Below are 12,943 nucleotides of genomic sequence, written 5' to 3' on the forward strand. Positions count from 1 at the left end.
CACCCTATTGGGTTGTAGGCGATCAATCACGCCTGCACCTGCACAAATCACACACCATGCTGCCAGATAGGGCGGGTTCTCGCGACGAGCCCGCACTTTCAGCCAATCAGCGATCAGCAGGCAGACGTGCTCAGCCTCATTCATGACTTTAGCCGGTTTTTAGCGCGATAACTCATAGCTGTATATTCCAGTGATCGCTATGCCAGTGGCATAAATACACAGTAAGTTGTATCTACAGTAAAGAGTGGGAGAGTGACTCAACTCTCAAACGTGAATTACACCTGTGACTCGAAGACTCTTTAAATATAACCGTGACTCCTGTCCATCATCATACACACACTTAGGACATCTGCAACTAGCAACCCCGACAGCTGCTGAAAGAGGTTCAAATCAACGATTAATCCGTTTTGACTGCTAAGTGCATGTGCAATGTACTTCACGAAAGACATACTGTAGTTTTGTCAAAGCAAAGTGCAACACAAGGGTATGCGCATTGTTGTTATTTATTTGTTGACGGATTATTGTACAGTATAAATGAATTACGCATTTTTACATTGGTGTGTGCATTAACGTGTGAAATGCCTGTTAATTACATAGCGTTTTTCCAATCTCTATATTGGGCACTTTTTGCACGTAAATTGGCTTCTTACTGTTGACATTGAAAATCTTGTGTTTTTCTAAGGGATTGCTGTTTTGACAGTTTCTACCTGGACATATAGTCATATTTGAACCGTTTTACTGGGATTTTTTTTATGCTTTAAGGAGATAAAATGGTAACTTACTTATCAACATTGATTGGTATGGCAATAAAATAATATCACATTATTTTGGCAGTTAAAGTTTTGGTTTTTTTTCTTGGAGTGACTAGTTGCCTATAAGTATTGTAAGAGGTGCAAACTTGTTATCAATAACCAGGCATGTTATCAATAACCATTTTAAAAAATATATATAAATGTACATTTGGTGAGGTTTTTGGGCTGGAAATTGTTGACCCAATCTGGCCACACTGATCACACATAAAAAAATGGTTATTGATAACATGCCTCTGAATTTTGACTTTTTGCACCTTTACAATATTTATAGGCAACTAGTCATCAAATCTTCCACTCCATGAAACACGTTAATGCTCAGTAGTACACAATATGGTTCTTTAATGTATTTGCATTGTCCTAAAATGCGTTCATTTTCAATGGGAATATATGCGGCTGAAACGCGTAGCCAAGTGCATCTAAAAATGTTCAACATTAACTTTTTAATATAACATTATAGTCATTATGGCCTTCAGAATTTTTTTTTTTGAGGAGGTGGGGTATGCACTGTGGCGCGGCCTAATCTTTTGTCCTTAAAGGGATACTTCACCCAAAAATTAAAATTCTTTCATCATTTACTCACCCTCAAGTTGTTCCAAACCTGTATGAGTTTTTGTTCTGAAGATATTTTGAAGAATGTTTGTAACCAAGCAGATGGAGCAACCATTGACTGCCATAGTAGGGGGAAAATGCTATGGCATTCAATGGTTGCATATAATTTGCTTGGTTACAAAAATTCTTCAATCTTCAGAACAAAGAAACTCATACAGGTTTGGAACAATTTGAGTAAATTATGACAGAATTTTCATTTTTGGGTGAACTATCCCTTTAATGGCATTTTTTCCACTTACATTACTTTTACTTTTATACTTTAAGTAGTTTTGAAACCAGTTACTTTTACACTTTTACTTGAGTAAAAAGCTTGAGTTGATACTTCAACTTCTACAGAAGTCTTTTTAAACCCCAGTATCTATACTTCTACCTGAGTAATGAATGCGAATACTTTTGACACCTCTGTTTAAAACACACTTAAACAACGTTTTATTGAATTCATTACTTTGTATTTATATAGCCTAATACCTACTTTAGATGTATATATTACATTGCTCATGCAAATTGCAAAACAGAAAATAGACTATGTTAAAATAACAAACATTTTAAATTAACTTACGCTTTTTTTGTTTTTTAAATCTTTTTACAAGAAATCCTGCAGGTCATAAAGAACTTTGTTTTTCCACCTCCAAGAAAGGACAGGTGCTCTCCATTATTTCTCCTTGTTTACTTAAAGGCCGTTTTCCTTGCTGTACTCGAGGCAAAAAGCCATGTGTTGACTTTAAAACCGATTAGACGTTACATTATATGCATCTGTGGTGGAATTACTAGATTTTCGCATCGATACATGTTTTAATGCGGATGCACTGTCACTTTAATTCAGCGCCAGCACATCAAAAAATAGACTCTGTGCGGAAACGATCGCAGCACAGCTGTATGGCCACGCGCTCCTGAAACGCACTGACGGACCGAAGCTGCGTGCAGTGTGAAAAAATACACACGGCAAACGGAGTATCTGTGAAACGGGCGTCAGCAGATGCCATATGCTCGATGTATGCGCCACTTTCATACGGCTTTCTCGTGCCACAGTGCCTACATACTGTTACAGTTTTGTCCACACCCTTCTTCCGTCATCATTATATTTTACGGGGAAGCCAAAATGCTCCCATACATGCGATTTGAATGATGCGGGAGGCTTTTCAAGTTCTTCTACTTCTCCGCTAGCCACTGTTGACTGATTAACATGCCCTGTTCACGTGAACATATGTGTTTCTCTGAAACTCAGCATCGAGTTTAAAGGAACGAGATCACTTAAAAAGCAATATTGGCAGAAAAAGTCTTTTAGTCTGCGATCGCTAAACAATTCAGATTAATCCACAAGTTTAAAAAAATGCACAATAAATCCGCGGGTCACGTGCGTGCCGAACCGTGGGTCGTGATCCGTACGGATCACGGATCAACTGCGATCCGTTACACCCCTAAATGTGAGCAACTAAATCCCCCTGACTGTTCCTTTTAAAAGACATTTTGTACAAGGTCACTACAAGTAAATCATTTGCCGTTTATAATCATGTGATACTGGATGACAAGTTGTTCTGATTCATTTTGAGACCTGAGGATTTTAAGGGTGTTTAAAGCAGTGCTTTCAGATGGAGCAGCGTTTACTACTGATCACAGAGCGGTACTTCACTGACAAACTGCGCATAAAAAAATAATCACAGCCTTTGCAGTTTCATAATTGCACTAAGCCAAATCGGTTTAAGCGCGATTTATCACGCAGCCCTAATTTGCAACATTATTAAACATGAATTTCAATGCAATGTAATATATAATTTAATCTAGAGTGTAATAAATGCACATGCACCCTTCAAAGGGCTGTCTTTGTGGGCAGGGTAAAGTAATGCTCACTTATGATGTTGCCCTAGATGTGAGGTTAGTTTTAGGTGGCATAAACTCATCTAAATATATCCTAATATGATGCACTACTGTGTGTGTAGCTGGAGAGAGAGAAGGCTGATCTGCGCACTCAGGTCGCTGTGCTGAAGGAGAGTCGTGTTGCTGTTGAGAGGGAGCTGAAGACTCAGTCCGCAGTGCTGGTGCAGAATGTAGAGGAGGCCACACATCACAGAGTCGAGAGCTGTGCGCTCAGGTCTGTGTGTGTTTGTGTACTACCCCTGTAGACAGACATTTCTGCCTGTCGGGCTTAAACATGTGCCACAGAATTATAAAGCAGCTTGATGTTTCACATTTGTGTGTGTGTGTGTGTGTTTAGGCTTCTGCAGGAGCAGATGGAGCAGTCTCTCTCAGATGTTCAGCACAGATTATCTGTGAAGACCAATGAACTGCAGGCAGCTCACCAACAGATTGACAAACTAGAAGAGAAAATCAGTGCGTGTTTCTCTTACCAGTGTCACGCTCTTCTAGTTTTGTTTTCTTTCATGCATCTCAGAAGTATATGGGATTAAATTAGCCTCAAAATGATTAACAAATGCATGCACAATTATCCATGAACTTGCTATCCTAAACCAAATACAGTCCCTCCAGAAAAACGCGATTATGCGATCGCGTGATTTAACGCATAATCAGCCAAAGTCCGCATATTCATGCGGGGGCCGCATTTTTTCAAATACGCCGCACTTTCGCCGCATAAATTGCCTATTTCCGCGTGTAAAATATGCGGGGCTATCATGATTTCATAATCCCCGCATTTTCGTTGCAAAAAAAGTCATATATATTAGCAGAAAGTTGAAACATTTTCGTTTACTTCACACAAGAGCCGCCATTTCCGCCTATTGCCATGGGAACGTTTTGAAGTGACGTGATTACCCGACGCGAACTTCATCGAAAAGCTTCAAACCCCGTGGAGAAACCATAGATACCGGTGAAACCATGATGAAGCACAAACTCCCATTGGCCAACAAAAATAACAGCAAAAGAGCAAAGCAGTTTCCCAGTGTGCTGACTGATTTCAAAACACAGCATCATGAAGCTTTGAAGCGTTATGAATCAATGAGTCGATTCAGCGGTTTGAAGCATTATGAATCAATGAGTTGATTCAGCGGTTTGAAGCATTATGAATCAATGAGTTGATTCAGCGGTTTGAAGCGTTATGAATCAATGAGTCGATTCAGCGGGTTGGATCGCCAAAGTCACGTATTTCAGCAGTTTGACACGCGATCCGAATCATGAATCGACTCGATGATTCATAGCATCATGATGCTGTGTTTTGAAATCAGTCATCACTATATAAGTCGTTATTTAGGTTTTTTTGCACACAATACTATTATCGTCGCTTCATAAAGTTATTGTAGAACCACTGTAGTGAGATGGACTTTGTAACAACGTCTTTAGTAGGCTACCTTTTATGGGTCTTGAGAGTGTACATTGTGCCAATGGAGGCCTTTCTGAGCCATCGGAATTCAACTAAAATATCTTAATTTGTGTCCAACAACATAAAGGGAAGTCATTAATGACAGAATTTTCATTTTTAGGTGAACTAACCCTTTAAGAGATTGCACTTTGTGCATTGGAAGCACTCAAATGTCTGTTTTGTATAGCGACATCTGTAAAACAGGAAGTTATTTATTAATTTTTTCAGAAGTTGTAGCATATTCCTTTTGTAAAGCTACAGAACTTGATTGACTAAATGTTTTGTAAATTTGAGCCATTATTAAGGTCTTCAATAAAACAAGATGAGAACTTAAATATTCCAGCACTTTCTGTGATGTAGTGCTTTTTTTCTCTTTCTCATCAAACCGCAGTTTTTGCAAGTTCCCGCAATTTTATTGCATAAAATTGCATAAATATCCTGCATTTTTCATCGCATTTTTTAAGAAAACGTGCCGCATAATCAAGGATTTTTGCCCGCAACAATCACAAAAAAAAGCCACATTTTTCTGGAAGGACTGCAAATACCTTTCAACTTGTGTGTGCAAAATGATGAATTACATGAATGTGCAGTAATATGTACAAATAGAGACATTTTTGTTAGTGTTTCATAATTTGTGCATGCAACAAAGATGATATACATTCATTTACATCTTTTCTGAGTCGATCTCATTTCATTCATTTGCATTTTGAGACTTTCGTTTTTGCGTATTTCAAGCATTTCACAACCCACACACAAACAACTACCAGTGAATAAGCCTGATGCTAATTATTCATGTGTGCACAACTTCCCATCTATTTGACAAATTCACTAATGTGCGTTACTACATTTAAACTAATACTTTTCAACTTGTGTGTGCAAAATCCAGAATTGCATGAATGTGCAGCATTTTGTACAAATAGAGAGTAAGTCATTTAGGAATAAGCTCGTGTGGGTGTGTGAATCGAGGTCACAATCTTTTAAAAATGAATCGTGCAGCTCTAATAGATGTAAAATTCGTTATGTAGAAAGAAGATTCTAAACGTTGTGTTTATTGTGCAGCTGATCTGAGTAGACATGGCTCATCTCAGAAAGATGAGGTTGCGACTCTGCAGAGCACAATAGCATCTCTAGACCGAGAGAAAGACGCCCTGCAGGACGATGTGGACCAGAAGACGGAGAGTGTGGTGCTGTTACAGGAGGAGATCCACAGGAAGGTACTCGCCACACAGTATGAGAGGATGTCTTATTACAGCCCTGGTCTCAATACAGATATTTTGTGGAGAAGATAACTAGTTGCATTCTTGAGCATTTTTGTGGTACTGCTTTATAAAGTTAGTTTTGATCTACAGGAAAAGACTCTGTTGGAAGTCCGGCTAACGGTCACAGACTTGGAGAACTCTTTGGAGTAAGTGTCTGTTAATAAAATGATTATTCTCAGAGTGATGGGATGTTTCTGCCTTTTCGGAATGGAATAGGAGACCTTCATTGTCTTGTATGATATGTATTTCAGTCAGCTGAAGGGGGCGTTGAGCAGTCGAGAGAGGGAAATCGCTAGCCTGCGCAGACAGCTGGACCAATCACAAGAGGAACTCTCAGCAGTTAGTCGAGACAGAGAGGTCGCGCTGAGAGAGAACCGCAGGTTACAGGATGATCTGGCCACCATGACCAGAGAAAACCAGGTTTCTGTAGTTTTTCTTCTTCCCAACCTTCCAGATGACAAAAGTAAACCCACTCCTGTTCACGTGAACGTCACACATGCTCACATCTTGTGTCCCTTTCTCCAGGCTGTGCACGCAGAGATGCAGGAAGCTCTGAACGAGAGGGATGAACTGAAGCTCAGAGTTCACTCGTACATCTCCGAGGTTGCGCGAATAGAAAGCCTGATGGCTGCCAAGGTGAGAGATGGAGAGGGAAAAACACTCCAGCAATTTGATTAAAGAGGCCATTGTTCAATAAACGGTTACATTAAACTGTTTAGGGGTCTTCAACAGGTGGCCACCAATTATTTTCAAACTTATTTTCATGCAAAAATTAAGGGCACATTATGTAAGATTTTTTTATTAAAACATCCAAAAATCACTAGTTATATTTTGTTGACTTGTGTACTTGCATTATCCCAAATGTTTCCAAAAATGCTTAAATCCAGAGAAATCAGCCATTTTAACCAGGACAATATCCATCTCTCACTGCAGTGTTAATTTCGACAGCAAATTTTTATTTAGTTTTAGTCATAGTCTTTTGACTAAAATGCCATTTAGTTTTAGTCATATTTTAGTCACCTGAATTGTTTTTAGTTTTAGTCGACTAAATATCATAAGATTTTAGTTGACTAAATCTACAGTAGATTTAGTCTCCTAAAATCTAATGATTTTAGTTAAATTGTAATACATTAAGCATTTAAGCATTTACATAACCGACTGTCACTTGAACTGACATTTTGTCTTTGACATTAAAAATACACGAAAGATACCTCAATTCACTTTTTTGTCTGTTTTTTTTTTTTTTAAACATCTATATAGTTTTTATAACTTTGTATTTCTGTTTTAGTCAGTAGGCCATATCAGGTTAAGCTAAAGCTTCAAATAAGTTTGTTTATTTATTTATTTTAATTTCAGTTAACATGTATTTAATTTCAAGTAATGAAGATATTTTTTAAATGGTTTTAGTTAACTAATTTAATCCTGATACTTTATTGAATATGTGTCAAATACTGGTCTTTCCTCCTGACTATAAATTAAATGGGAATGAAATCAAATATTAGTTTATTGTGTAACCAAAAACTAATATATATTTATAAACAAGCTCAAAATACACCGGGACTCTTATTTTGAAATGTCTACGCCTCTGTTGCAGTTGCAGCTGCTCATTCAAGTTCAGATGAGGAGATAAAATATGCATTGTTACAACCATCTAAAACATATTACTATATAAACATTGTAAAGTAAACATTGTCATTATTCATCAGCATTAGTTCATAAACAATTGCCTGGCATAAAAGTGTGCTATTGATTGATTGAGCCGCTCTGGAGCGCTGGATTGGAGATGCGTGAGCCTGTATAAGCTCAACAGTGCCGTGTTTTCCAGCGGTTAGATCAGTTCAAATCAAATGTGCACATCTGTTACACAGGACATCAGTTCTGACTGAATCTCTTCCCTAATCGAACATTTTCGTCTCGTTTTTATTTGTTGACGAAAATGACAGTTGATTTTCGTCATAATTTTTGTCATCCAACACTAGTTTTTATTTAGTTATCGTCTCGTTTTCATCAGTGATAAAAGGTTGTTGACGAAAATCATGATACAAATTATTCGTCAACAAAATTAACACTGAACAAGTGTCTCATAGCAGCGCCGAGTGAATGCACAGAGTAGCATTATAACATCACTCTCACACACTCAGATGTGTGTAATATGATAAAGCAGCGCTGCGTTCCCCACACACACATGAGCAGAAGAAGAGGAAGCGCTCGTCTGACAGAATAAAAGCTCCACTGTTCTCGAGCCGTGTGTTCGCTCGTCTCTCATTAGCTCCAGCGCCTCGTCCCGCTCCTGCTTCACACTACAGTAACGCTCATAAATCTGTAATACATTAGCTCATCCATGTATATCATTTCTGCCCGAGTCCCGTCGGGTTCTTTTCCACCAGCTGTAGAGACAATTCCCATGTTTCTGTGAAATCAAGGCATCATCAAGCTACATCTGTGTTTAGAATAAGCGCCCTCTAGTGACGAAAATGACTTATTGTGCCTTTAATATACATAAAAATGCTAATTCGGGAAAAAAACCTACATTTCTGCTAAATGCAGAATTAAATTCAATTAAATTTCAATGTAGATCAAATATATATATGTCATTTAGCAGCTTCTTTATTGTGCAGTTTGTTTTTGCACTGACACTGTTTTATCCATGTTGTGAATAGGAGCAGGACAACAGGGACATGCTGGAGCGTTTTCGATCCATCCACACGGAGTCAGAAGATCGAGAGCTGAAGCTGCAGCAGGCCGAAGGGCTAAACAACTCCATTAGACTGGAGCTGCTCTCATCCGACACAGAGCGCAGGCACCTCAGAGAGAGAGTCTCACTGCAGGACAGAGAGATACAGGAGGTAAGAGTGAGGAGCGCACTAACACTGCTTTCACACGGGGCGTCTGTGTCGATGCTTGACGGCGGGCGTGTCTGAAGCTTGATGCCATAGTGACAACAGCCATCACATTACTTTTCCAGTGTTGCATGAACGCAGTTGGCTAGCGTCTGCGCTAGGGTATTTGCATAAGCGATCTGATTGACGGAAGCCTGCATTGGCGCTTGAAAAGTTGAACATTTTTCAACTTCTGCCGCAAGCAAAGCCAGTCACGGAACCCACAATTCAGTTCAGCAAAAAGACATCACCCATTCAAAGTAAATGAGAAGCGCTTCCACCGATGCCCCGTGTGAATGCAACGTAAGGGGCTGTTTACATGACACTGTTTTCAACTAAAAACTGATAACTTTTTATGTGTTTTGAGGCCTAAAAATACAAACTTTTGAAAATGTTTTTCAAGGTGCATATACACGTTCATATACACATGTAACGGTTATTTCAGTCAAAGTTGCTCTTCTATCAGCTTGAATCAGTCGGCCCATTCTCCTCTGACCTCTAGCATCAACAAGGCATTTTCGCCCACAGGACTGCCGCATACTGGATGTTTTTCCCTTTTCACACCATTCTTTGTAAACCCTAGAAATGGTTGTGCGTGAAAATCCCAGTAACTGAGCAGATTGTGAAATAGACCGGCCCGTCTGGCACCAACAACCATGCCACGCTCAAAATTGCTTAAATCACCTTTCTTTCCCATTCTGACATTCAGTTTGGAGTTCAGGAGATTGTCTTGACCAGGACCAAACCCCTAAATGCATTGAAGCAACTGCCATGTGATTGGTTGATTAGATAATTGCATTAATGAGAAATTGAACAGGTGTTCCTAATAATCCTTTAGGTGAGTGTATTGTCTTTGTGTAAATTACAAAAATGCTAATTTTATAAACCGTGATGTCATGCATATTACATGCTCAGTTCATAGACTGTAAAAAAAGATGGCCGACGCAAAAAAAGTTTGTTGGTGCCTCAGTGACTACTTTGCTCAAGCTGTCAATCACAGCTGTCAATCATGACGTCACACCCCCGTTTTAATAGCATCAAATAACTAACTAAAATCAAACTTATTTTAAAAACGAGCACTTGAACTTACATCAGCGTGATAAAGATTACCTAAAATGACAGAAACCATCTTTGGAAAAAATTAATTTGAAGTGTAATTTGATTGTTTAGTTTGTCTCAGCTCCCATTCGATTACATGGAGAGGGCGGGGTTTATGAGCTATACTACATCCAGCCACCTGGGGGCGATCAAGACGCTTTGACTTCACTTTTCAGGACTTGTGGGGCACTGATTCAGTCTATAGGCGCATAGTTTTTCTTTACAAAGTTACATCGCCAACTACTGGCCTGGCATCAGAAAACAGCTTTTTTTTTTGTTGTGTGGATCCATGTGAATGGGGAATCGTTTTGACAACGTTGTCGTCTGTACTTCAAAAAACTTTTTTTTAATTGTCATGTAAACGTACCCTCAATGTTTTCCATTGCCTCATCCCCTTTGTTTTCTCCTAGCACTTGAACGCTCTGCAAGCATATGAAGCTCAGGTGTCATCGCTGGCACGGGCAATGTCTCGTCTGGAAGAGGAGGTCCAGGGGGCTCGAGCCGAGAAAGACTCTGTGTTGGGAGATCTGGCCTCTGTCAGAGAGCTGTGTGTTAAGCTCGACTCCAGCAAAGAGCTCACCGTTCGCCAGCTGACATCTAAGAGCATGGAGCTGGAAAGAGTGAGACTCACACTCACAAAATTCTCCCAGTCAACTACATCTTTAGAAAGGGTTTAAAATTGAGCGAATGTACAACTAACATTTTAACATCAACCCCAGGTGACGGGTGAACTGGAGGATGTGCGCTCTGAGACAGAGCTTCTGAAAAAGCAGCTGGCCAGTGAGCGTCTCTCAGTACGCAATCTTGAGACCCTGCTCTCCACCAATCGACAGAAGGAGTTTCAGACGCACCTGAGTGCCAGCGAGAAAGAGTCTGAGCTCAAAGTGCTGAAGGACCGCCTCACGCTCGCTGACAGCAAAACGTAAGTCGAAAAACAACGAGGAAAAGAGCCAGTTCTGCTTTCTGAGAATGAATTAACATATGCATTAAAAGACAACAATATAAGCACTGTAACACACAAACTCAACTGACTTCTCTCCTGTATGATTTCACATGAGTCTCATCAGACCTTACTGTACATGAATTATGAGCTTCCAGAACTTCAGATTGAGGCTGTGACCTCCTAATTCCAAATTGAACATAGGAATAAAAACAGTATAAGTGCAAACAATAAGTGCGACCATAATCAAAGTACTCTCTCAGTATTCAAAGTGCAAACAGAGACCAAAATAGAGCACGAATAGACATTCTGCCGTGCGAATTGAGCGTTTTATCGTGTGATTCGCGTGAGTTGAAAAATCTGAACTTTGGCGGATATTCGCGGCGCGTTAACCAATCAGGAGCTTGCTCTAGTAGTGACAACAATGAGGACAAAATGATGTGGATACCCGGAGCGGTACGATACATCTTCGTACTTTATAGAAACAGGTATAAAAAGGATCTTGCTTGGAAGAAAGTGAGTGAGGAGAAGTCTGGTAAGTTGTAAAAAACACTCTTTAAAACTCAAACTCAATTTGAGCTGTACATTAGGTGATTTGAGGGTGATTGGGACACTTTTTGCCATTGAGATGACTTGGAAAAGTGTCCCAATCACCCTGATTTCACCCTATTGAGACTACAAGCGAGTTAAAGCCGGCAAATTGAGCTTATTCGCCGTATTTTAAAACAATCCATGTCAGCCATTTCACAACGAGACGAGCCGGCTTGCAGAAGCCCCTTCCATGACGTGAATTCGCATCTGTTGTGTAGTGAATGTCACACGCGAATTAAGCGAATTTCACGCGCGAATTAAGCAAGGAAACTCAAAATGTTCATGCGTCAAACTTCGCGCAAGTCGCGTCTGGTGTGAACGCACAGAAAGAGAGCTTTGATATTGGGAGACAGGTTATTGTATGTCGCCTAATTTGCGCAAATCAGGGAGCTCACGTTTACTTTCGCTTTCGATTCGCAATCGGACATACTCTGTGTATAGGGAGCGGTGGTGCTGAGCGCATATTCTACAAGATAAGAACTTTATCAGCAATGTTCCCTCTAAGCGCAGACGATAGACAGACGTGAAATATGGTGGATGCGGTTTACAGGTGAATCGCAGCAGTGAGTCGTGTTTGCGGTCCAAATAGCTCAAAATGAGAGGCAATGAGAAACGCAAACACGTGGAATAAAACCTCATCATGTTTTAAAGAAGAGTGGCTTGATTAAGTGGAGGAAATAACAGATGAGGGACACAGCACTAACAAAACACACATTTACAGTTACATACACACACACACACCACAAGCGTAGCGTACAAACTCTAAACACCAAAGTAACACACATCAGTTTAAATAGATGTGTGTGTGTGGTTTGGGTTTCAGTGATGTTTAGATAACTATAAAAGAGTTCACATGTTCCCTTGAACATATTTAGCTATTAGATTGATTTAATTACTTCAGTTAGTGTTTTTTTTTTTTACAAATTGAAGCATTTAAACAATAGACTATCAGTTTAAATACTTCCATTAGTTTTTATATTATATTATAGGCTATTATAATTGTATTATAGTGTAAGCCTAATAAAGAATTGATCTCACAAGGGGATTGTTTAGGGATCCTTGCCATTAAAGGGTTAGTTCACCCAAAAATGAAAATTCTGTCATTAATTACTCACCCTCATGTCGTTCGACACCCGTAAGACCTCCGTTCATCTTCGGAACACAAATGAAGATATTTTAGTTGAAAGATGATGGCTGAGAAAGGCTTCAGATAGGCCTCCATTGGCATTCAGTACATTTACACTCCCAAGACCAATGCGACGACAATAGTTTTTGGAAAAAAAATCTAAATAACACCTTTATCCAACTTGTTCTTGTCTTCCGTGTGTGCCTCCACGACGCATGCGTGAGAATATGACGCAGATCCGTCGTTCGGGAATCCATGAAATGCACACTTTAACCCCATTTTGAGACCTAAAGCACGATCAATGTAGAATTCAACAGTT

At 39.6% G+C, this 12,943-nt stretch overlaps 1 protein-coding gene across 1 annotated transcript in view; it reads left to right on the forward strand.

The window, feature by feature from the left end:
- Positions 1 to 12,943, forward strand: part of cep135 (centrosomal protein 135) — a 37,078-nt gene that overhangs the window by 19,690 nt on the left and 4,445 nt on the right. Inside the window, exons 15-23 of the mRNA XM_079831030.1 lie at positions 3,359 to 3,510; positions 3,634 to 3,749; positions 5,791 to 5,945; positions 6,081 to 6,136; positions 6,242 to 6,410; positions 6,516 to 6,626; positions 8,651 to 8,836; positions 10,378 to 10,587; positions 10,687 to 10,889. Coding sequence (XP_079687156.1) covers positions 3,359 to 3,510; positions 3,634 to 3,749; positions 5,791 to 5,945; positions 6,081 to 6,136; positions 6,242 to 6,410; positions 6,516 to 6,626; positions 8,651 to 8,836; positions 10,378 to 10,587; positions 10,687 to 10,889 — 1,358 coding nt within the window. The remainder of the gene's footprint in view (positions 1 to 3,358; positions 3,511 to 3,633; positions 3,750 to 5,790; positions 5,946 to 6,080; positions 6,137 to 6,241; positions 6,411 to 6,515; positions 6,627 to 8,650; positions 8,837 to 10,377; positions 10,588 to 10,686; positions 10,890 to 12,943) is intronic.

The sequence above is a fragment of the Gobio gobio genome, assembly GCF_949357685.1.
Source record: "Gobio gobio genome assembly, chromosome: 12".
NCBI lineage: Eukaryota > Metazoa > Chordata > Actinopteri > Cypriniformes > Gobionidae > Gobio > Gobio gobio.